The sequence below is a fragment of the Triturus cristatus genome, chromosome 11 (genome assembly GCF_964204655.1).
Source record: "Triturus cristatus chromosome 11, aTriCri1.1, whole genome shotgun sequence".
In the NCBI taxonomy this organism is placed as follows: domain Eukaryota; kingdom Metazoa; phylum Chordata; class Amphibia; order Caudata; family Salamandridae; genus Triturus; species Triturus cristatus.
In genome coordinates this window covers 1,082,927,258-1,082,952,269 of record NC_140594.1, presented here as the reverse complement: position 1 = coordinate 1,082,952,269, position 25,012 = coordinate 1,082,927,258, and the positions used below count along the sequence as shown (strand labels likewise).

The 25,012-nt window shown below is 50.8% G+C and overlaps 1 protein-coding gene across 6 annotated transcripts in view; it reads left to right on the top strand.

The window, feature by feature from the left end:
- ECT2 (epithelial cell transforming 2) overlaps positions 1 to 25,012 on the top strand; it is a 210,481-nt gene that overhangs the window by 132,962 nt on the left and 52,507 nt on the right. For all 6 annotated transcript variants that reach the window (XM_085635428.1, XM_085635430.1, XM_085635427.1 and 3 more), the window contains 2 exons: positions 5,774 to 5,855; positions 7,019 to 7,097. In XM_085635428.1, coding sequence (XP_085491554.1) covers positions 5,774 to 5,855; positions 7,019 to 7,097 — 161 coding nt within the window. The remainder of the gene's footprint in view (positions 1 to 5,773; positions 5,856 to 7,018; positions 7,098 to 25,012) is intronic.

The window sequence follows — 25,012 nt, the reverse complement described above, 5'->3', positions numbered from 1 at the left end:
GTGACTTTGCTTTCTTTTAGAACATCCATGCATCTGGCGCAAGGGCAACTAGAAAAAGGGTTTTGTTTTGGATCTCAACTCCAGAAGTTACGCTATCTGAAAACTAGACTTGGGTATTTCCTCCCAACTACATAGTCCTATCTGAAAGAAACACGTTAGTTACATTCCTTACCTTAGAATATCCCCAGGCGTCGTGCTGGATCCGGAAAGATTTTCGTCAGCAATACCCTTGCGCGTCGCTAGGCGTCGTCAGCGGCTCCGCGTCTGTCGATGGGATCACCGGGATGAAGTAGAGGGAGTACTTGGATGCCGCCCTCGCGCGCTGATGTCAGTTCTTCTTTTTTCCACTCAGGTAAGCTCATATCCGAGAAGAGCATACCCTTTTAGTCACTTTTTGACTAAACTTTTTTTTGAACTTTTTTGGTTCCCATTTTGAGTCGACCTCGACTCTTGGTGCCGGTAGGGAGGCCTGGATTAAAGCCGTGCGACGCCTGTCACCGCCTGATGTCGGTCACGGGTCACCACCGCTGGTGTCTCTACTGCCTTAGGGGCTGACCATGATGCTGTGTCGTGCCTCGACTGCCGGGCCTTGACCTAGAAGGCTAGGTGGGAGCAGTCCCGCAAGCTGCTCGAGATCCGGCAGTCTGCTCCGCGCCGCTCAAGGTCCCAGTCGAGGAGGAGGTCGAGGGACCGGTCGCGGAGCCGCAGCCATCACTGCTCTTCGCGGTCGAAGTCCTCTCATTACGGTAAGTCGAAGCACAGTAAGAAGTCGAAGAAGTGGCATCGCTCTTCTGACGCCCCCTCGCCGGTTGCGCGACTCTGCTGAGGGTTCGGGTGGCACCACCCGTGCGGCGCCGCAGGAGTCTCATCCGGCCCCAGACCCTCCGGTCCCTGGGCCTGATGCGACTCTGGAGATCCGAGACTTCCTCGTGGCCATGAGGAGTCTGGTTCCACCGTCGAGGCCTGCCGGCGTGCCTTCGGGCCCCGCATGTCCGACTGGGAGACCTAGCGAGCCGGCGGCTCCGGCGCAAACGTCGACTTCGGTCCAGACGCAGGCCCTACGACCCCTCCGCCGGCGCCGACCCCTTCGGTACCGCCCCCAGACTACCTCGTCCCCAGGTTTAGGTCCAGGCCCGGTGATGGATGACCTATTCATCTACCGCCCGGCTCCGACCTTTCAGCCTGTCTACCAGGAGTCGGATGTCGGGGATGACTGGGAGGGGTCTGAGGACCCTCTGGCACAGCAGTGCCAGTTAAGCCAGGACTGGGCAGAAGAGCTGGGGGATGCCAGTGGTCTTGACACCTCCCCTGACATCATCTCTCCTCCCTCTGTGGCTACGGAGGAGGGTGCTACCTATTCTGTGGAGCTCCCTGCAGTGGCCGTGAGGACTAACCACCTCACTGAAGTGCTTCAACCGCCAGTAAGCTCCTTGGAGCCTCTACTGCAGTTCAATGAGGCACTGACGGACGTTCTGATGGGCACCTGGTCCAAGCCCTCCACAGTCCGTCCTGTGGACAGGAACTTTGCCCGGCACCACCGCCCCGCACCGGGTGACCCCAGCTTTGTCGGTGCACCCCATCCCTGAGAGCCTGGTTATCCAGGCCTCTACCTCCCAGACCGCCTTCCCGTCCGCTCCTCCGGATCGGGAATCCAAAAGGTTGGAACAGTTTGGGAGGAAACTGTTTTCCTCCCTTAGTTTGGGGTTGCGGTCTATCAACACCGCGTGCCTTTTGGACAGTTACACCCACTCCTTGTGGGATACAGTGGCGGACGTGCTGCCCCAGTGTCTGGAGGAGGCCCAGACACGGCTCGCCCAGGCTCTTGCCGAGGAGCGGGATGCAGCACGGTATTCGATACGATGTGGGCTTGACACAACGGACTCGCTAGGTAGGGCAATTGTGACCACGGTGGCAATTCGTCACCACGCCTGGCTGAGGGCCACAAATTTCTCCGGGGATGTCCAGAGCACCCTCATGGACATGCCCTTCGATGGCTGTTGCCTTTTTGGCGACAAAGTGGATAGTGCGCTGGAGCGCTTTAAGGACTCCAGGGCTACGGCCAAGTCCTTGGGGGCCTCGGCCCAGCGCCCGCAAACTTCCGCTTTTTGCCCCTTTCGTGGCCAAGGAAGGGGCACCCCCACATGTCCGTCTAGCCACAGGCCGCAGAACCAGCCTCAACGCGGTTACAGACGTGGATTCCGCTGAGGTGGAGCAGGGGGACAGAGAGCCGGTCAGCCCACATATGCCCCAGCAACATCTGCCTCAAAGCCTTCCTAGTCCGAGCTTTCAGGCCCATTCCACGCTTGTGGGAGGCAGAGTTAGTCATCACCTGCTCCACTGGCATACTATCACATCGGACAGTTGGGTGCTGCAAATTGTCCGAAGGGGCTACTCCCTCTCCTTCGAGGCGACCTCCCAAGCCATGCCACCGCAGTACCACCGCATGTCGGGGGATCACTTGCAACTTTTGCTGGAGGAAGTTGCGGCCCTCTCGGCCAAGGGGGCCATCAAGCACGTTCCTGGCCCAGAAGTAGGTCGGGGTGGTTGTTCCCACTACTTTCTGGTTCCCAAGAAGGGCAAAGAGGGCCTACGCCCTATCTTAGACCTCAGGATCGTCCACGCCTTCCTCCGGAAGGAGAAGTTCAAGATGCTCACCTTGGCTCAGGTTCTGGCTGCCCTAGACCCTGGAGACTGGATGGTAGCGTTGGACTTGCAGGACGCATATTTCCACATCCCCGTCCTGCTGGCCCACCGGCGTTGCCTGTGGTTCACGGTAGGCCACGAGCACTTTCAGTTTACCGTGCTCCCCTTCGGCCTCACCAGTGCCCCTCGGGTGTTCACGAAAGTTATAGCGCTGGTCGCAGCTCATCTGCGCAGATTAGGGGTTCCAGTCTTCCCCCATCTCGACGACTGGCTGTTAAAGGCAGGCTCGCCCCAGACAGTAGTTTCCCACCTCCAGACTACGGCCGACCTCCTGCATTTGCTGGGGTTCTCCATCAATGTGCCGAAGTCGCATCAGAGTCCCTCCCAGAAGCTCCTTTTCATCGGAGCGGTTCTGGACTCAACGCAGTTCCGGGTCTATCCTCCGGAACAGCGGGTTCGGGATATTCAGGCTCTGATTCAGATCTTTCAGCCTTTATCCCGGATTTCAGTCAGGTTGGTGCTGCGGCTGCTGGGTCTGATGGTCTCCTGCATCCTGCTGGTACATCACGCCAGATGGCAGATGCGGGCTCTGCAGTGGGACCTGAAGTTCCAGTGGGCCCAGCATCGGGGCAACCTGTCCGACCGGGTCCTGATCTTAGAGGGCACTGCAAGACAGTTGCATTGGTGGCTCACGGACCGCGATTGGGTCAGTGGCAGATCCCTCTCCCTACCCCAACCGGAGCACGTAGTGGTGATGGATGCGTCCCTCCTGGGATTGGGGGGGCCACATGGGAGAGGCGCGGATCAGAGGCCTTTGGTCCCCGGCGGAGTCCCGGCTCCATATCCACCTATTGGAGCTGTGGGCGATCCGGCTTGCACTGAAGTCATTCGTTCCCTCTGTCCGGGGAAGTGTAGTGCAGGTGTTCACGGACAACACCACCGTCATGTGGTATTAAAACAAACAAGGCGGGGTGGGGTCGTGGACCCTTTCAGGAGGCTCAACCTCTGGACATGGCTGGAACATCAGGGCATCACCCTGGTGGTTCAACACCTGGCGGGTTCTCTGAATGCCAGGGCGGACAAACTCAGCCGCCGGTGCATGATGGATCACAAGTGGCGTCTGAACTTGGACGTGGCGCAAGGCCTCTTTCGGCAGTGGGGAGAGCCTTGTTAAGATCTATTCACCACCGAAGAGAACGCGCACTGCCATCAGTTCTGCGCGTTGGAATTTCCAAGGCGGCACTCGCTCGGCGACGCTTTTCGTGGCGAGTGGAGTTGCGGTCTGTTGTGCGCCTTTCCGCTTTTACCACTTCTGCCCAGGGTGCTGAAGATCAGGTGCGACCGGGCCCAAGTCATCCTTGTGGCTCCAGATTGGGCACGAAGATACTGGTATCCCGAGCTACTCAGTCTGGCAATCGATCCCCCGATTCGAGTGCCTCTTCCGGCGGACCTTCTGTCGCAGCAGCAGGGGACGGTCCTCCACCCGAACCTATCCAACCTCCACCTCCATGCGTGGAGATTGAGCGGCGGCAGTTGATGCCATTTGACTTGCCTCCTGAAGTCTGTGATGTCATTCTGGCAGCCAGGCGTCCCTCCACGAAAACTGTATACGCCTGCAGGTGGAACAAATTTGTGGCATGGTGCACAGCAAAGGCTGTGGATCCCCTTTCCGTCCCTCTTTCTGAGGTTCTCCTCTTTCTTCTTTCCCTGGCCAAGTAGGGCTCTGCTCTGGGCACCCTCAAGGGATACCTTTCAGCTGTTTCTGCTTTCTTACAGCTTCTTGATCAGCCTTCTCTTTTCAAGTCCCCTGTTGTTGCTCGATTCTTTAAAGGCATTACTCATATGTTTCCTCCTGTCCCCTTCGTAATGCCTCAGTGGGATTTGAACCTGGTGTTAACCTATCTGATGTGCGCTCCTTTTGAGCCACTTCATAATTGTCATCTTCATCTTCCGACTCTTAAGACTGCTTTCCTGGTTGCCATCACCTCTGCTGGATGGGTGAGTGAGCTCCAGGCTCTCTTCTAAGCCTCCTTTCCTCTGTCCATCCGGACAAGGTTGTTCTCAGGACTCGTCCTTCCTTTCTCCCTAAGGTGGTAACTGCCTTTCACATCGGCCAGTCTGTTACATTGCCCACCTTCTTTTTGCCTCCGCATCCTTCGAAAGAGAGGCTCCACCGTCTGGACCCAAAACGAACACTGTCCTATCTGGACCGTACGAAACGGTTCCGGGTGGACGACCAACTCTTCATTGGTTATGTGGGCGCGAAGAAGGGGTGGGCAGTGCACAAGCGGACCATCTCTCGGTGGGTCGTCTTGTGCATTTAAGGCCTGTTATTCCTTGGCTAAGAAGGAACCTCCTGTGGGGCTGCGGGCCCATTCCACTCAGGCCACAGTGGCTACAACTGCCCTGGGTCAGGGAGTCCCTCTGCAGGACATTTGTCAGGCAGCTACGTGGGCCTCGCTGCACACGTTTGCTAAGCATTACTGCCTGGACAGCCAAGTCTGGAGGGACGGCTTCTTTGGCCGTTCTGTTCTCCGGGACTTCCTGGTGTGATCTTGGTTTGCAGACCCACCACCAGGGTTGGTATTGCTGAGGTATCTATTCTAAGGTAAGGAATCTAACTAACGTGTTTCTTTCAGATGAACAAGTTACTTACCTTCGGTAACGATATATCTGTAAGAAACATTAGATTCCTTACAGCCCCGCCCATCCTCTCTGTTTTGCGAATTGATATCTAGGGTTAAGGTCCTCCCTTTCAGGGCCCTAGATTCATGGCACCAGTGTCTGTCTCTTGCATGGCTCTGCGTTTCTGGCGCGAAAAGCTATGTACAAGAACTGACGTCAGCGCGCGAGGGCGGCGTCTAAGTACTCCGATGTCATCTCGGCGATCACGACGACGGACGCGGAGACGCAGACGATACCTAGCGACGTGCAAGGGTATTGCTGACACATCTTTCCGGATCCAGCCTGACGCCTGTGGATATTCTAAGGTAAGGAATCTAACTAAAGTCTCTTACAGATATATCGTTACTGAAGGTAAGTAACTTTCGTTAAGAGAAAGCAAGCTTGCTCTGCTTATTTTAGTAAACGTTTTCTCATTTGTACTTAAACACCTGTTTTGTATATTTAGACCTAAAGAAGCATACATCTGATGACAACCCTGATAAAGTTACTTTGGAAAAAGCAATTGAATCATTAAAAGAGGTTATGACGTAAGTAAGGTTTTTTAAAAAAAATGTGAGTTATGAATATGCACTTTCAAAGCAGCTCTACAGATCGTTGCCTTTTTGTATAACATTTTCTTATGGTATTTCTGTGCCTCTTATAGTTTACCTTTGGATTTGTAGCTTCTTTGTTCCCTCAGTTTGTCTGGATGTGTACATTGTAAGTGGAGGGACATCGAACAGTCTGTTTCCCATGCTTTAACTTTGCACTAAATAGTAAGGCTGAGTATACCTACAAATGCAACTTGCCAGTGGCAGCTGAATGCAAGTTTGGTGAAATGAAAAACCTTTAAGAACAAGTTTTTTTTTTTGCCAGATCTCAAACTGTTGGGAGCACAGATCACCCTGGGTTTGTGGATGAGTAGTCAACCCAAACAACTTTGATTCAGAATTCAGGCCTCGGCACAGATCCAGTGGAGAAAAACATTCACTGGCCTTTTCCTTTAACCCCTTCAGCGCGGCGCGGATTTCCGCGCCACACTGAAGGTTCCGTGCGCGGGCGGGGCCATGACGGAACGGTTCCGTCATGCGCACAGCGCAACCGACGTGCATGACGGAACCGTTCCGTCATGCGCGTCGAAGGGGTTAAAGGGAGTGGTATGTGTCTAAGTGGAGCTTTTGGAGTGAGGCCTGCAATCTTTACCACAACTTTCCTTTGGACCTGTCATAGTGAGCACAGTCTTTAACATGTTCAGGCATAGTATGGACCCTGAAAGCACTACAACCATTGAATATGAAATTGTCAGTGGTCAAACCACATATTTAGAATGAACAGCATAGAATGAATTGGTAAAAGTATCCTGTATATTTTCCCTAGTGGCATAAACAACTAAAATGCCGTTAATTCCCAATAGTTTTGGTCTGTTAGTTGTCATACTTGTTGGACAGCTCCTGAAACTCTACTTTCTAAATGTATATCCCTCTTACCCATCACACAGAATTCCAGAGCTTCCTCAGCAATACTTCTAAATGTGTTGCCTTAATGTGTGTTGAGATACTGAAGGAATGGAGGAAGAAGAATTTAAAACCTACAATTAAGCTTATCTTCCATTAGTGATATACCTTTGTAAAATGAATGCTTTGGAATGCTTCCATTTTAATGAGCAGAATGCATGGCTTACTATAATCCTTGTTTCACGGTTTCTCTGTAGGCATATTAATGAAGATAAAAGAAAAACGGAAAGTCAAAGGCAAATCTTTGATGTGGTTTATGAAGTAGATGGATGTCCTGTAAGTAATGCTTGTAAACATTAAGTCTTGATATGTTTTTCTGGTGCATGCTAAAGTTTAAGTAGGAGCATGTAGGAAGCTGCCTCTCTGTATAATGTACCCAAATGAGGTGCAGTGAGTCTGAGTATCCCTTATTAGTGTGCAGGGGCTTGCCTTAACGATCCCATGGTGCTCTATTTGTGGTAGTGTGGTTGAGCATCATTATGCGCTTATCGGAGGGGAGTGTCATTCATTAGTTGCACACAAATTATCAATACATGAGAACCACTCAATAAGGAAATCCCACACCAATTTAGGAAAATAGCAGATTTTTATATTAATTTAGACAAGATCTACGAGATTAGATCAGTACTTTTCGAGTTAGTGGTTTTCAGAAACACAGGAAATGCAGCTTTCAGATTTGAGGCATAAGTCTCCAACATGTGATGTTTTCCTAAGGGAGAAGCATACACTGCATAGGAGTACTTGCAATCGAGTTACATGGTTGTACTTCTGGACTTAAGATAAGTTTGGTCCAAGGCCCCTCGAACCACCTGCTCTGGTGTATCTGGGTGCAGGGATACTGGTCACAAGGGTAGCCTGGAACGCTACAGCTGAAGTTTATGGAGAAAACCTCCAACAGAAAATGGCTGCAAGTGAGGACTGAGGGACCAGTTCGGCAGAACCCAAAGAGAGGCTTGGCTCTTGAGGGGTCTCTGGAGCAAGGGTACATTGGCGATTGACTCTGACTTGGGCTGTGGGGCTCTGATGCAGAGTTATTTTGCCGGCATTTGCTTTCGTTAAAGGCTCTCAATTTTTAGGTCTACCACGTGATGGGGACACAAGACAGCAGGGCCACTCTCAGTGCTGGCCTCCGTAATGCTGACGTCCAACATCAGCAGGTTTATCTAGACGATGTTGGTGTTGGGCTGGACAATAAACAAGCCATGGCTGTTGAAAGGGCACCTGTAACCCAGGCATTGGTGCAGGGCGGCTTCTGGGGGTCCTGACTTCTCCAAACTGGGTAGGGAGACAGATCTGACCTCCTGGAGCATGGAGACCTTTCTGGGATGCTGCTTACTCGGTGGACTTGGGGGTCAGCGGATTGGCGTATCGGGTTGAAGCAGTCAGTAGCTGCAGTGAAGTGGCTCTTCCACTTCAGAGAAGATGCTGGCTGGGTGGTGAGGTGCTGGCTGCCCTCCAATGCTTTTGGAGGATGCATAGCGGCAGGACGAGCCGGGTCTTTGCAATTGCCAATACAGGAGCAGGTAGAGTTTGGTGCCAAGTCCACAGCTAGTCCACAGTTCTTGCGTAATTCAGCTCTTCTTTGCCCTTTTTTTATCAGGTGAATCAGAGTTCCGGATGTCTGTGGGGGCGCTAACTACTACTTTCGGACATTAAGGGGAACAAATGTAGTAGTCAATGGGCTACTTAGCCATGGGCTCACTACACCCCCCCATGTGACAATTTCCTGTGGGTAGTTGGCATAACCCTGTCCTAGTGTTTCTAATTCCACAAAAAACAAGATGGTGGAATTCTTCTGCATAGCTGAATACCCGCCTGTCCTGATGCCAAATGGGCCTCAGGGGATAGGGTGATATATCCTAGGTCGGGGGGGGGGGATGTGGGGGTAAGCCAGGGTCGCATTTCAAAGTGGCAGGGGTTTTGATGCCCCTGGCTTTGATTTGCTAAATCACTAGCCACTAGCTGGAGGAGGTGTGAACACATTCCACCAGAGCAATCATTGATTCTGGCCTCTGAGCAGGGGCTGTCACCTGCAGGGTGTCAAACTCTTCTGTGGTGGCATGGTGGACAATACCAATCATCCAGCACACTAGAGGATTAGTAGGTTTCAGGCCGCACCACCAAGCTGCCCTTTGGGTGCAGGCCATAAGAAGTTCAATACTTGAATCAGTATGGATTTATTAAGACAAGGTGTTTGATACCACCTCCATAGGGTTCAGTAAAGCCATCTCGTAACTGGGTAACTCATGACTAGTGCCTAGTACATGTACTTAAGATGGCCTTCCTGTTCAGTTGTGCCATCTAGTAATTGACAGCACAGGGGTTGACGGCACAGGGGTTGATCTGCTCATGCAGATATGCCCTCACAAGTAATATAATGCACCCTGCCTTAGGGCTACGAGGTCTGCAGTAGAGAACGTGCATATACCAAATGCAGTGACTTTGGCATGGCACACCGGGAGTGTGCCATGTCGTGTTTTCACTTATGGTTTGCACCATGGCACACAGTCTGCATGCAATTTACGTGTGGGTCCCTTCAGGTGGCATAATACATGCTGCAGCCCTAAGAGACCCTTTTAAGTACCCATGCCCTAGGTACCAGGGGTACTACTTACTAGGGCTTTACAGGGGTGCTAATGTATGTGACAATTAGAAAATGTTACCTTGTTTTAGGTGAAGAGCACTGGTGCCTGGTTAGCAGGAAACCAGTGCACATCAGTCGAAAGACCTCAGTACTAGTGTCAAAGTGCGGGATCACCATGACAAAAAGGGGCACTTTCCTACAGGGCTTAAATGTTTACTCATTGGAGCAATTTTTTTTTTTTTTTACTAGATTAAATTGACCATAAAACTGTGCAGTGGTAGCAGCACCCTTAAAATGAAGTAATCCACTTGTAGCCTTCCATGGATCTGTAGGAAGCTGGCTCAGTATATGGTATACCCTTAGGTGGTCAAACCGTGAAGAGTCCCGAGATACCCCCAGAAGAGTACAGGGCTCAATGCAAACCCAAGATGTTCGTTTAAAAAAAAAATTATGTATTTTTTTTTTTTAATGGAGTTTTATATAGTGCAAACTTGACTCAACGGTATCAAGTATCATAGCGCTTTACACAAGCACTAGTTGCTTACATGAGGACACATTTATTTTTTTGGGGCACAGGGAGATTAATTGATTTGCCCAGAATCACAAGATGTTGTGCGTCCTTGCAGAGACTCTAACTCGGTTTCCCAGATTTGAGGTCGACCTCCCTAGCCGTTAAGCCAACTAGTCTCCCTATTCTTAGTGGTAGCGTGGTTGAGCAGCTGTGGGCTTAGAACAGAGGAGTGTAAGACCTTTATTGCACACACCTGACAAATTACTTACGCACGACTCAAAATACCCGCACCAATTTTTATAAAAATAAGCTTTGTGTTTTATTTTAAGACCAACATCTCTGCAATAAGGCAAGTACATTTTTATAGAAAAATACTTTTCAGTTTCAAAAGTCGACACAGTGCAATTTTTAGAGCGTTCAGTGTTATCCAGAGGAGAAAAAGAATGTGGTTTTACATGCAAGTATACAACTTACAGTTCCACTCTTCATGATCCAAAATTACAGGGGTCAGGGTGCAGAGTTCAAAATCTGAGTTCAGCCCAATGCATTCCAATGGAGACTGGGGGTGCTCGAAGCCACACTGTTAGCAGGTAGGTAAATTGGTTGCAGGGGGTCACATTTGAGGGTAAGAGCAAGCACAGGGGGAACAAAGTGGCACCAAACATGCACCACCACCACCACCACCAGCGGCACGGGGCGGCCCGGTGCATGGAGCAAATACAGCGTCTGGCACCCAATGCTTTCCAAAGGACAAATGAACTGCAGGTGTTGCACCGCAGGTTGCATAAGGGAGACCAGTGATGGAAGGGTGAGGTAGAGATGTAGGGGGTCGTAGGGGCCACATTGATTCAGCTTACCAAGGCCCAGGGTCTCTGTATTCAGACCGCATGCTTTGTCGTGGAGTCCAGGAAGAGGGGGTGGCGGAGGAGGCCAGCCAATGCTGGACTTGAGATCAGGATCGCTGGGGAACATTCCAGAGGGCACCTGAGCCCTTTGTGTTAATTTCTTGGGGACAGAACCACTATCCTCTGGAGTTTTGGTCTCCAAAGTTAAGGCAGTCTTCCTCGGGTTTCTGTAAGTCACTGGCTGCAGAATAGGCAAGGTCTTCTCTCAGGAGCTTTGAAGCTGGAGACAGGCCGGAAGGGCTGGGGCCAAGTCAGTCTTCAGGCTTCGTTGCATGTCTTCGTCCTTCTTAGGTTGCAGGTTACTAACTTCAAGGTCTGACGGAGCCTCCTGAATACTAGATTTAGGGGGCGTTTTAAGGGAGTAATAGGGCTAATGGACACCTCTCTTGGGGTGACTGCACCCTCTGTTATGTTGTAAAGGACAAGGTAACCCAATTTAATTGGTCAGGGACCTCGGGTAGTTGCGAGTTTTAAACAGTGGTCCCTAAACAAGGACGATTAACTTTAAAGAATAAATATAGAACCAAAGTCAGCACTATATTTGAAGCTGTCCAGCCTGACAAATGCTTTTAATTCTTAAAATTGACTCAAACTAAGTGGAACACAAGCCTGCATCCTACTAAGCATACATACAGTATATAGTAAAAACAAACAGGAAGGCTCCGGCAGAGCGACTTGCTTGTATATTATACATTCAATTGGCACAAGCAAAGATGTGGTGGGACACCGTTACACAGGAGTAATATTAGTTAGGAAAGCGTTTACGGTGTACTTGTAGTCGAGGAAGTTTCGAATATTGGGATCAAGAGGACATAGTATTTACATGCCTGAGTAAAAATTGCCTGTAATGATAATGAAAGAGGGAGAATTGGGAAAGACAGTTAGGATGAGCTTTAAAACGGCATACAATGTCATGCAGACGCAAGTGAGCCGGTGAGAACTTCAGCGGCACTGTCATTCAGGCCATGTCAAAGATCATAGGCGGGGCGTTGTGATATGAAAACAGCCGTTTGTATCATGGCAAGTGATCGTGGTGCAACATAAGGACCAATTGCCATCGGTGGCTGTGTAGATGTAGATTATACCTGATTGGCATGTTGAGCACGTGCCATGCGAGGAACGGTGTCCAAAGGCACACGATGTAAAAAACAATGGACAGTGACCCTGGATCAGATGGCCGTATAGATTAGCGTATAAAGAATATATAAAAACATGCCACTAAGTGGACTGCGTCAATGTGTCCTCTGCGGTGGAGGAGAGGTGTTCCTTTCAGTGATTTAAATGGAGTTTCCATGCTTGGTGAATGGTAAATGACCGTACCGGTTTCAAGTGGAGGATGGACTGGAAAAGTTGTGTACCGCTGCCGCGATTACATTTTGTGTAGGGATCAGCGATGGACCTGATAGGAGCAAGGTGGAATACCTAAATAAGCGAGTGAAAGGTCAATGCAGGGATGGACCGCATGACAAGCAGTGTTACATGCATAGTGTGGATCGGGTACATACCGCATTCCAGTTAGGATTGAACAGGAAGGAGGTGAACCCCGTCCGCGGTTATGCGCCTTGTGGGCTTAGAGCGGCGGTCTCGGTGAACCTAAAGCAACGGATGAAAGTAAATGCGATGTAGTGCATAACCTTTGGGGGTGATATGATTGCAGTGTAGGGCTTACCTGATGTCACGAAGCACTGCAATCAAGTCTTCAAAGCAGGTATTCCAAATGGGGCGAGAAAGTGCGGTCCTGCTATGTGAACAGATGAAATACCGGCAGTGAAGGGTCACATGATCAACATGAACGGTATGCGGTGTACTGTGCTAAAGGTGGTGGCCATATTGTGAAGGTAAAGGTGGTGAAGTGGATACCGGAAGGTCGTGGAAAACCAATTAGGAAGCACAGAATATATAATGCCAGGAAAGTTGGAACACGGAATACATTAAGAATAACATTGCAGTTTGTATGTTGACAATATTTAAAAAGCACAAGGGGCATGTTCAATACTTGAATGAGTTAACACACAGTTAAGACAGTTAGAGCTCCCTTTTGCTGTTAATACAGTGGAGGTGCCATTTTGAGACGTCAAAGTGAAAGAACCGTATCACAAGGGTCAAGGCCCAGTGACTTTATAGCAAGAACGCCGAATAATCAAGAGAAGAGGCAAGATGAGCCAAATAAGGTAGAATAACAGAATTAGAGGGATTCAGCAAGGGCCAAGGTGACCTTCAGATTAGACAGTTGGGAAAGTCTGAAGACAACCCATGGCAAAGAGGTTAAGAAGGACCATTGCAGTATGATTTAAGGCAGAGTTGTCCGATCCTCAAGCTGATTGAGTCCTGTTCGTATGCTGCCTGTGCATAGGATCCACTTGAGTTCTTCTTTGTTAAGGAATTGCATAATGTCAGCGCCTCTTGGTGGTCGTTTGATCACACTGATAATGGTCCACCTGATGTCATCCTCGGTGTGCCCAGTGGCCATAAAATATTCTACAAGTGGGGCATTCGGCATTTTGCACCATAGATGGCTGCGATGCTGGCAAATCCTGATGCGTGCTTTCTGAGATGTCTGCCTAATGTACATTTTGTCACAGGGACATAGAGGGGGACATTGTTGTAGCCCTGATTTGAGGAGTCCCCTCCTCTTCAAGATGGAGGGACTGAAAAGTGTGCTCACATGCCTTCTAAGGTTTCCTGCTGGTTTTTCCACCCCAAGTGGGTGTTCAAAACTGGGGACTACTATCTGTTGCTAGCAGCAGTGGCTGGGTTGCATTACAAAGGCGGCAGGCCTTTGAAGGGTCCCCTCCGGTCACTGTGCCCACCCTGGGGGAGGAGGTGTGCAGCCTCTGCCCAGAATGCACATTTTGTCTGGTCCCAGAGAGCACAGGGGCTTGACCAAAGGGGGTCCAGAAACATGTCTGTGTGGCCAGCTGCCTGAAACTAGTCCGTGACCACACCATTGTCGATTAGGTTTTCAGGCGACACCTCTGAAGTGCCCTCGGAGTACATGGTTTAAAAAAGCCCACACTGGCATCAGTGTGGATTTATTACAAGGAGTTGTTTGGTACCAAACACTCTTCTGTTCTGTGAAGCCATCATGTTGCTGGGGAACTCAAGTTGTCGAGTTTCCAGCCCATATGCTCCTTATGGCTTTCGTGGCCCTTATATTTAAGAATTGACTTGAGTATTGTAGGGGCATATCTGTGGTATAGTGCACCCTGCCTTAGGGCTGTCAGGCCGGCTAGAGGGTTGATTTACCTATACCTTCAGGTAGTGCTGCATGGCAGCCAGGCAGGGTGCAAAATCTAATTTGTCCTCACAGGGGCATGCAAGGGTAGTGGCATGGTCCAAGTGAAGGGGGGGGTCCCATTTGTGGATATTTTCTTTCGGGGGCACTGGTGCAGGGACCCTGTGCTCTACAGTCGAAACCACATCAAATACCAGGCAAAAAGTGGACGCCAACAGTGTCAAGAGGCACTATCCCACAGGATCATTCTTTTATAAACTGAGAGGGCTTTGAAAGATTTTATATACATACGCTTATTTTCAAACGATCTGCTCAAGTCCATGATTGCATGCTGGGGTGTATGTGTGCCTGTGATGCACAACATGAGCCCCTGCCTAGGGATTTGTGTGTGTTTAAGGGCATAGTAGTCTCTAGATTCTATTCTATTTTTGGAAGTCCCAGGGTTTGCTGGAGCAGTATGTGGTGGTAGAGGAAGCCCCAAATGGATTTGTGGATTGCTACGTTAATGAGCGCTAGGTGGGACACACTGGAGGAAGGAAAAAGCAGGCTTTGTTCTCTTAAAAAGGATTGTCTCCATCAGGGTAGTAGCCAGTGTTTGAGTCAGTGTTTTTTGTTTTTTTTTAAATCCGGTTTATAGTTTTCAGTCTGACTAGGAAAAGTTATAATGCCAGCAAAACTAAGAGGACTAAGTTTGAAAAATGGTTGGCAAAGACCATGTCATTTGGCCATATGGGGAGGCTGGGATTATAACCCATTTCTGCTGGTTCTTTAGTTTTCACCTGACCACTAGATCACCACATATGTGAGCTGGTTCTGATGGCAAGGTGAAAAAACTGACATTATCAATAAGGATTTATAAAGCGCAGCTAATCACCTGATGGGGAGGTATCAAGGCACTTGCGGGCCCCGGCGATTTATTAGAACAGCCAGGTCTTGCAGTCAAGTCGAAATTCTAGAACTGAGGTGATGGTCTGGAGGTGCGTGGGGAGGCTGTTCCATGTTTTTTTTGCGATGTGGGCAAAGGAAACTTCTCCACTTCTGCTTCAGTAGATGTGGGGGTATGAGCAAGTGAAAGGTAGGCAGAGCGTAGTCTTCTCGTGGTTGGTGGAAGTTCAGATGGTGGTTAATGTAGGCGGGTCCTTGGTTGTGTAGAGCCTTGTGTGTGTGAGTCAGCAGCTTGAATTGACATCGCTTCTGTATTGGGAGCCAGACTTTCCGGAGGTGGTGTGTGTGATGTGGATTCGTTGGGGAAGGCCGAGGATGAGTCTGGGTGCAGCGTTCTGTATGGCCTGAAGTCTCAGTAGAAGGTATGTTGCAGTTCCTATGTAGAGGGCATTGCCGTAGTCCAGTTGGCTGGTGATGAGGGCTTGTGGCACGGTGCATCTCCTGTGTAGGGGTTTCCACTTGTAGATCTTGCGTAGCATGGGCAGAGTGAGGAAGTGGGCGGAAGAGACTCGTTGATCTGTGCTTTTTATGATGCACTTCTTGTTACTGATAATTCAGAGGTTTCTGGCGTGGTTAGATGGAGCTGGTGCGGGTCCTAAGTCTGCCCACCTGGAGTCATTCCATGTGTTGCTGCTATTGGAAAAGTTCAGTACTTCTGTCTTGTTTGTTTTCAGCTGCAGGCAGTTAATTCAGTCAGCGACAATTGTCAAGCGTCTGTGGAAGTTGGTTCTGGTGGTGGTAGTGGCGGCGTCAGTGAGAGGATGATTTGGGTGTCGTCTGTGTAGGAAATTATGTTTAGACCGTGGTATCTGACTGTTGGCCGGCACAGTTATATATGCATTGAAGAGCGTGGGGCTGAGGGATGAGCCCTTGGGGACACTGCAGGTGATTTCCTTGGGGTGGGAGGTGAATCCTCTGGATTGTTCCAGTGAGGAAGGCTGGTGATCCATCGGAGAGCATCCCCTTGGATGCTCATGTGGTTGTCTTTCGATAAATGTGTTGTGGGATACGGCATTCAAGGCAGCAGAGGTCGAGGAGGGTCAAAGCTGCTGTTTCTCCTTGGTTGAAGAGGGTTTGGATGTAATCAGTGGCTGTGATTAGGGCAGTTTTAGTGCTGTGATTGCTACAGAACCCGGATTGGGAGGTGTCGAGTAGCTGGTTCTTCCCGAGGTGTCTTGAGTTGATTGTTGATATCCTGGAAATGCCAATATGTTGGGGGCCATACTGACCTTTTTGTTGCAGTGTTTATCTGAAAGACACGGTGATAGATTCCTTACCTTAGAATAACCGAGACTGGATCTGGAAAGTTTTTGTCCGCAGTACCCCTGCACGTCGTAAGGTGGCGTTGTGCGGCTCTGCGTCCATCGTAGGCGTTGTGATCGCCGGGATGACGTCGCGGCAGCTACTTAGACGCCGCCCTCGCATGCTGACGTTACTTCTTTTTTTCCACGCCAGCAAGCACAGATCCGAAGAGAGGGGTACCCCCAGCCAATTTTTGTCTGAGATTTTGGGACTTTTGTCTGTCTTTTTTGAGTCTTCGACTCTTGGTGCTGTTGGGATGCCCGATTTTAAATCTTGCGAAGTTTGTCCCCACATGTCGGTGACTGACCCACACTGCGAGTGTCTCTACTGCCTGGGGTGTAACCATGACCCCACGTCGTGCCCCGAATGATGGGCCACGGCTCTGAAAACTTTGCGGGAGCGGTCCGAAAGTTGCTTGAGGCCCGGGAGTCTGCTCCACGCCGTTCAAGGTCCCAGTCCCATGGGAGGTCGAGGAGCCGCCATTATCGTTCGATGAAGTCTTCGCACTCTGGGTCAGGTAAGACGAAGCACATGAAGTTGAAGAAGCGATGTTGCTCTTCGCCTTTTCTAGTGTTACGCGACACGGCTGAGGGTGCGGGTGGTGCCACCCAACGGCTCCGGCGGAGCCTGCGCAGTCGCAGACGGCCTCTCTGCCTTTCCCAGGTCCGCCTGCAGCTCCGGCCCAGCTGCAGGACTTCCTGTCAGCCATGGCTCGTCTTTTTGGCCCGTCAGGCCCCGCCTTCGGGCCCTGGGGGGTCTTTGCCCTTTGTCGTGGACTCTAGCCCCGACTGCTTCGGTGCAGCAAGACCCCCATGGATCTATGCAAGGATCAAAGTCAATGTTGGTTGACCTCAGTCGATGGCACGTCGGCTGGCCACCCGGCCGATGTCGTCCCCTGCTTCCCCCTGACATGGAGATGGTGCCGGACCGGTGCCCAACGTCACCGATTCCGAGCCCTATGGGGAATTTCTATTCCCATCTCCAGCCTCCTCCTTTTCCACCTTCCCAGCAGGTTACAGAGGAGTGGGAGGGGTCTGAAGACCCTCTCGCAGCCCAATGCAAGTTAGACCTGGACTGGGCAGAGGATTTGGAGGACGCAGGTGGTCTGGATTTTTCTCCAGAACCTGGTGCACGGTCTCCTTCTACCGTGGCTACGGAGGAGGGTGGTACTTATTTAGTGGTGTTGCATAGGGCAGCCGAGGCGCTCCACCTCTAGCTCCCTACAGTGACCGTCAGGACTAACCTCCTGACGAAAGTGCTTCGGGCGACGGCTTCCACTGCAGAGCCGCTGCTGCCCTTTAATGACGCCTTTTCAGGCGTTCTTTTGGGCACCTTGTCCAGGCCCAACACAGGATCTCCTGTGGATAGGAACGTGGCCCTTAGCCATCACCCGGCCCCGGGGAACCCCCCCCCCCCTTTTTTTTTTTATCTCCCAACACCGTACCCCTGAGAGCTTGTCCAAGCCTCTGCATCCCCAAGGACATTCCCTTCTGCGCCTCCGGGCGGGGAATCCAAGAAACTGGCGCAGTTTGGGAAAAATATTTTCTCTTCCGCCAGTTCAGGGTTGCAGTCTGTGAACACCGCATGCCTCTTGGGCTGTTAATCCCACTGTGTGTGGGATACGGTGGCGCAGGTGCTGCCTCAGTGTCCGGAGGAGGCCCGGACGGTGCTTTCCCAAGCTTTTGCTGAAAGAGATGCGGCCAAGTTGACGATTCGTTGTGGTCTTGACACCGCTGACTCGCTGGGCATAGCGATTTCCACGACAGTGGCGCTACGCCGTCACGCCTGGCTGATTACAACTGGCTTTTCAGGGGTGTCCAGAACACACTGATGGACATGCCCTCTGATGGCACTCACCTTTTTGGGCACAAGGCAGATAGTGCATTGGAACGCTTTAAGGGTTCGTGGGCTACAGCCAAGTCCCTGGGCCTTTTGGCCACGCGCACTCCTTCGGCTTCTGCTTTTTGCTTCTTTCATGGCCAAGGAAGGGGCGTCCAAACACATTTGTTTCAGAGCCACAAGCCTGCGCAGCAACAGTCTCAGCGCAGCTGCAGACGTGGGACCTGCCGAGGTGGGTCACGAGGCCAGGGGCGGGTCCGTCCACCACCACCCCTGCCGCCACTGCCTCCAAACCTTCCTAGTCCGTGGTTTCAGGCCCATCAAACCCCAGTGGGCATCAAGATTTGCCATCACTTCCCCCACTGGCGCACCATCACACGGGACAGATGGGTTTTACAGATAGTCCGAAGGGGCTACTCCCTCCCCTTTGAATCTACCCCTCCAACCATGCCACCTCAATTCCACCGCATGTCGGGACATCACTTGACAGTTCTCCAGCAGAGAGTTGAGGACCTCTTGGCCAAGCGGGCCATCAAGCGCATTCCAACGCCTGAAGTGGGTCGTGGTTCTTATTCCCACTACTTCCTGGTTCTGAAGGACAAGGGCCTGCGTCCTATCTTAGACCTTTGGAACATCAATCGCTTCCTCCGGAAGGAGATGTTCAAGATGCTCATACTTGCTCAGGTCTTGTCCACCCTAGAACCGCAAGACTGGATGGTAGCGTTGGACTTGCAGGACACTTACTTTCATATCCCCGGCCCACCAGCGTTACCTGCGGTTCACGGTAGGCCACGAGTGTATTAAAGTAGCTCTGTATATACTGTTCCCAAATATGTACAATCCCCAGAGGTTTGGCAGAGGCTAAAGTTGGATATAACCTTACACTCTAAAGTGGTAGCTTGGTCGAGCAGTAAGGCAGTATCGGAGGACAGTGTAAAGCATTTGTTGTACACACTCAGTCAGCAAATGGTCTCACACACTCAAGAACTGAACTCTAGGCCAATGGTTTGTATATACAAAATATATGCTTTTATTTTAGAACCACCGGTTTCTATAAAAATACTTTCTCAGAATGAGATGCTTTAGATAAATAGATTTCAATAGGCAATAGACTTGAATGCAATAGTTACAGTTGTTGCAATAGGCAACACAATTTCAAACACAATATAACGTTGAGCTCAATGGGAATTTCTTGTTAAATGCAATTGATTACTTTCTGTATTACTTTTCTTACTACAGGACTGGATCCTAGATTCAGTCCTGGGACATCTCCTGTAAACAGTTGATTAAAAACTTTTGGTTACAGTTGTGATTTTTAAGGAATATTGTATTTTAAAAGTTGACACTTAGAATCTTTTTCACATAGAATCACCAATGTTATCCTACGGGAGGAAATTAACTTAGCAGGTAAGTGGGGTTATTGTTACTTTTTTAGGTCTCGCCTGAGCCAGCGCTTTAGCGCTGTTCTCGCAAGAGCTTTTGTAAACGTGGGATTTGGAAGTGCAAACTAGTGCTTTCAGGTTGCAGTGCGTGTGCGCCGGGCGCGCGCACCATTTGGCAGCCTGCGTGGTCATTTCGCGGCCACTTTGATGTTCTCAGTGAGCCGCGCGGCCACTGAGCACATCAAAGCGGCCGCGAAAGTGCCCACCATTTGCCACCCCCTCCCTTATCCCACTTCCTGCTTGTTTTACTTATAGCGCGAGGAGCTGTCTATCCCTAGCGCGTGCTTCAATGTTCCTCCCCCACCACAGAGTGTGACTCGCGGCCGCGCGTCTTCCACAACTCCCGGGCTTGTTCTTCTCTGCTCTTTACCTCGCCCCTGCTCTTCTGCCTTGCTCTTCTCTTTGATGCTCCCATGAGGACCCCCACTCTTGCCATCAACTTTATTTGACCTTTTTTGCTCTGCTGTCCTTTAGATTATAAAGCAGAACTGTAGGCGGCTCGCACAAAATCCCAGAAACCACATGTTCCAAATATGCAAATATATAACTTATCATGAGACCTGGTGACTGAGTCACTGATCTCTTGTACATCTACGAGGATTGTGTTAAAAAGTTCTGCATATTTTCTATTGTGATGCTAATTTACTTCATAGGAAATGTTTGCTTTAAGGGGTCGCCTTCCTTTCTTTCCAAAGTTTTCTGGGGCGCCTTTGGCGATGCCAGACCATTGGACTCCGCTGTCTTGAGCTTCGTCGACACGTGCGAGTGGAGCCGCCCGGGTTATGTTGTGTTGGGGGTTCGTTCCCGAAAGGCGCTCTTGTTGTTCTGCGGGTTTACTTCCGGTCCTGATAGCTCACCGCATCTGAACTACTGATCAGTTGTCTCTGCCCTCTTAGAGTCGTGGGTTTGATGTGTTCCCATTCACGGCTTAAACTGTTTATTGCTAGTGTGCGGGTTACAGGTCCATTTCTGTGTTCGTGAACTGATGACATGTGCGCGAATTAGAATTTATATTAACATTTCGAAGTGGCTCTGGTTGTTTTATACTTGTTTGAAAAAAATTGCGCTATGATTTTGGAATACGTGTAATCGCACATGTGCTGATGTGGGGACTTCTTTTTTTAAAAATCGACAGCATGGAATGGCCGGGAGCACTATATATGAATCTGTTTGTACAGTGATTTGCGTGCTAAAGTGCGCACTAGGCGTGTTCAGCGTGCCTCAGTGGTGTACTTCTAGTGAATATACAGCGTTCTCACTGAGACCCCCCGATCACCCATCCACCTTCCGCTTTGTACCTCCTTCTGACCCAGCGCGTGATCTTTGGTTATTTTATTTCCATGCGAGTAATTCTAGTTAAGAGCACAATTTAGAATTGCATCGGGTTGGCATAAATCAGCGCTATATGAAATAACCATGTGTGGTACACTGACCACATGGGGGAGCTTTGGAGACCGTTTCTTGGTAGTTGTTGTCTTGGTGAACAAGCATTGGCATAGCCAATAGGTCTCGCCTTTGGGACCTTAGAAGTGTTTAGTCATGCAACAGTTATAGGATATTGTGCTGCATAACTAAATACTTATAAGGTTCCAAAAGCGAGACCTATTGGCTTTGCCAATGCTCGTCTAACTCGGTTTTGGATCCTGGATCCAGCACACGGGCATCTCCTGTAAACAGTTGAAAGAATGTGTTTTTGTTATACAGGCTATTTTTAACGAATATTTGCAAGTTTGCAAAATCGACACTTAGAAGAATTTCTGGCAAAAACCAGGCAATGTTATCCTATAGAGGAAAATCAAGTTGTAGATAAGTACGGTTGTAATTACTTTTCAGGGTCAGTGCTGGGCACCTAGATCCAGCACTGGGATCTCTCCTGATACCAGGTGAGAATTTGTTTTCGTAATTCGGCTGATTTTAGATGAATATTTTAAAGTTTCAAAACTCGACAGAAGAATTTCCAAGTGAAACCAGTCAATGTTACCCTATGGAAGAAAAGTGAGTTATCGGCTTTTGGATAAGTACTCGACTGGCAGAGTTAAGGTTCTGGGCATAGACTCAGGGGTCTCCTAGGGTCAGGTAGGTACAGTTGTTTCACCCACAGGGGCAGCCGGGTGCAGAGTGAGTTAGGCCCGATGTTATCCTATGGGAGACGGGGGGCCTTTGGTTAGTGGCTGCTGGCTAGTTGTCACGCGGCTGTGGGAGCTGGGCTCCTGGTCACTTGCTCAGGGCAAATGGGGAAGTAGATTAGAGTAGAGGTTGCACTGCCTGGGTTACTTGGGCGGCTGGGTGCAGGGTCCTTTTGAGCAGTCGGGCGCTCAATGGATTTCAACGGAGAAGCTCCAGGACGAACAAAGGCTGCAAGCTCTGGGACGAAGATTTTCAGGTGCGACCACCACTTCGAGAGGTAAGTTGGGTAGTTGGAGGTTAGGTAGGCACCCAGGAGTTTTGAACAGGGGGCCGCAGGGCACCGGGTGCAGGGGTGCCTTTTGGTGTCGGGGAATCTTACCCTCTGCTGGTCGCGGTTGGAGGGGTCCCTGGTTCTGAGGCTGCAGGCGTGTCGAGGTGGGTCCTTGGGTGCTGGATTCGGGGTCAGTGTCGCCGGGGGGGGGGGATGTCCTCGTGGTCTTTGTTCACGCCAGCACAGAGGCCAGGCTTGGCGGGTGCAGAGTGTGCAGGAGTCGCGGTTCCTGGCTGATGCCAGGGACTTGTTACTTGCTTTGAGCAGTACCACTGCTCGTGGGAGTCCCAGTTAGTCACAAGGCAGTCAGGTCTGCCGGGGTTTTTGAGGTTGCTGACCACTGGAGATGTCTGGGTTTAGCAGGAGCAGGTTTGAGGGTCGATAGGGCTGGGGCCAAATCAGTTGGTGTCTTAATCTTGTTCTTGATCTTCTTCTTTCTTGTTTCAGAATCTGGATCTGAGGAAGGAAGGTTCAGGGGGCCCCTAAATACTAAATTTAGCGGCGTTGCAGGTGGGTAAAGGGCAGGGACCAATGGGTCCCCTCCTGGGGTGGGTACACCCCCTATCCTGCCACTCTCCTGTGGGAGGGGGGCAGTAGCCTAGTCCTGATTGGGCAGGGCTTCCCATCTTCAAGATGGCGAGAGCCCGGAGATGTGCTTCACCTCACCTCCCCCACCTGAGGGGTGGGGTTGGCAGGGCTGGCACACCCCCTTTTCTTCCTTGGGGTCTCCGGATAGTCTTCCCGCCAGAGTGGGGGTCAGAACTGGTAGAGGCCATTTGCTGAGTACAGCAAGTGGCCTGGAGAAGCTCACAAAGGCGGCATGCCTTTGAAGCTTCCCCTTCCCATCCTGGGGGAGGAGACCTAGCACCTCGCCCAGGATGTGCATTGTTGCAGGCCCAGGAGAGCGACAGCAACATGTATGCTGTGTGGCAGCCTAGGCAGCCCCTCAGAAAAGACGTGGATTGTAGGTTAGGTTAGGTTCAGGGGGCATTGTACATTAAATCCCACACTGGCATCAGTGTGGGTTTAATGTGCTGATAAGTTTGATACCAAACTTCAGTCTTCAGTGGAGCCATCATAGTGCTGTGGAGTTCATGTTGACTATCTCCCAGCACCATTTACTCTTAAATGGCAGCACTGCACTTACAGTGCCCAGGAATGTACCTGGTTACTGTAGGGGCACAGGGCTCATGTACCTGTGCCCACACCACTGGCATAGGGCACCCAGCTAGAGGGGTGGCTGATGTATGCCAGGGCAGTGTGTTGTGGGCATGGCACACAGGGATGTGTGCCATGTAGACTGTTTTGTTCTGCACCCAGACACTCAGCCTGCAAGGGCAATGTGTGTCAGGGTACAGGGCCTCTAAGGGTGGCACAAGAAGTGCTGCAGTCCTTCTCTGGTCACAATGCCCTGGGTACATAGTGTACCATTTACCAGGGGCTGACATGTGGCCAGAGATGCCAATTGGGTTTAGACTTCAACACAGTTTTAGGTAAGGAACACAGGCCCTGGGTACTTGATTGGCAGGAGCCCAGGGCACACTCAGTCAAAGTACATCAGCAATTCAGCAAGAAGTGGGGGCATACCATGCAAGAAAGATGGCACTTTCTCACAGCGAGCACTTTCAGTTCACGGTGCTCCCTTTTGGTCTTACCAGCGCCCCTCGGGTGTTCTCGAAAGTGATTGCGGTGGTCGCAGCTCATCTGCGCAGATCAGGGATTTGTCTTTCCCCCCCCTTATCTTGATGATTGGTTGTTGAAGGTGGGCTAGCACCAGGCAGTATTCTCCCACCTCCAGACTATGCCCGACCTCCTGTATTTGCTGGGATTCTCCAACGTGCTGAAGTCGCACCCGATTCCCTCTCAGAAGCTCCTTTTATCGGAGCAGTTCTTGACACGGCGCCGTTTCGGGGTTATCCTACCGAACAGCGAGTCTGGGACATTCGGGCTAGGATTCCGATCTTTCGGCCCTTGTCCTGGGTTTCGGTCAGGATGACCTTGAGGCTGCTGAGCCTCATGGCCTCCTGCATCCTGCTGACAAATCATGCCAGATAGCATATGCGGGCTCTGCAGTGGGACCCGAAGTTCCAGTATTCGCAGCAGCAGGGCAAGCTGTCCGAGTACGTCCAGATCTCAGAGGGCACTGCACAACAATTGCAGTGGTGGCTCACGAACCAGCAGTGGGTCAGCGGCAGATCACTCTCCCTTCCCAAACCGCACTCCAGGGATGAGGCGGCCACATGGGAGAGGCGGATATCAGAGGCCTCTGGTCTCCAGCTGAGTCCAGGCTCCATCTCCACCTTCTGGAGCTCCGGGCGATCCTACTTGCACTAAAGTCATTCCTTTCCTCCGTCAAGGGGAGAGTAGTGCAGGTGTTCAGCCAACACCACCGCTATGTGGAACTGCAACAAGCAAGGCAGGGTGGGGTCGTGGAACCTATGTCCGGAGGCTCTGCGTCTCTGGACATAGCTGGAACATCAAGGCATTCCCTTAGTGGTTCAACACTTGGCAGGCTCTTTGAATGCCAGGGTGGACGAACTCAGCCACAGGTGCATGATGGATCACGAATGGCGTCTTCACTCTGAGGTGTCCCAAGGTCTCTTTCAACAGTGGGGAGAGCCTTGGTTAGATCTATTCGCCACCGAAGAGAACGTGCAATGTCAGCATTTCTACGTGTTAGAATTTCCAAGGCGGCACTTGCCCTGCGCTTTTCGTCACGAGTGGAGTTGCGGTCTATTGTACGCCTTTGTCTATACCACTTCTACCCAGAGTGCTGAAGATCAGGCGCGACGGGGCCTAAGTCATTCCTGTGGCCCCGGACTGGGCTCGAAGAGATTAGTATCCCGAGCTACTCAGTATGAGCGTGGATCCCCCGATCTGACTGCCTCTTCAGGAGGATCTTCTGTCGCAGCAGCAGGGGACGGTCCTCCACCCGAACCTGTCCAGCCTCCTCCTTGCGTGGCGATTGAG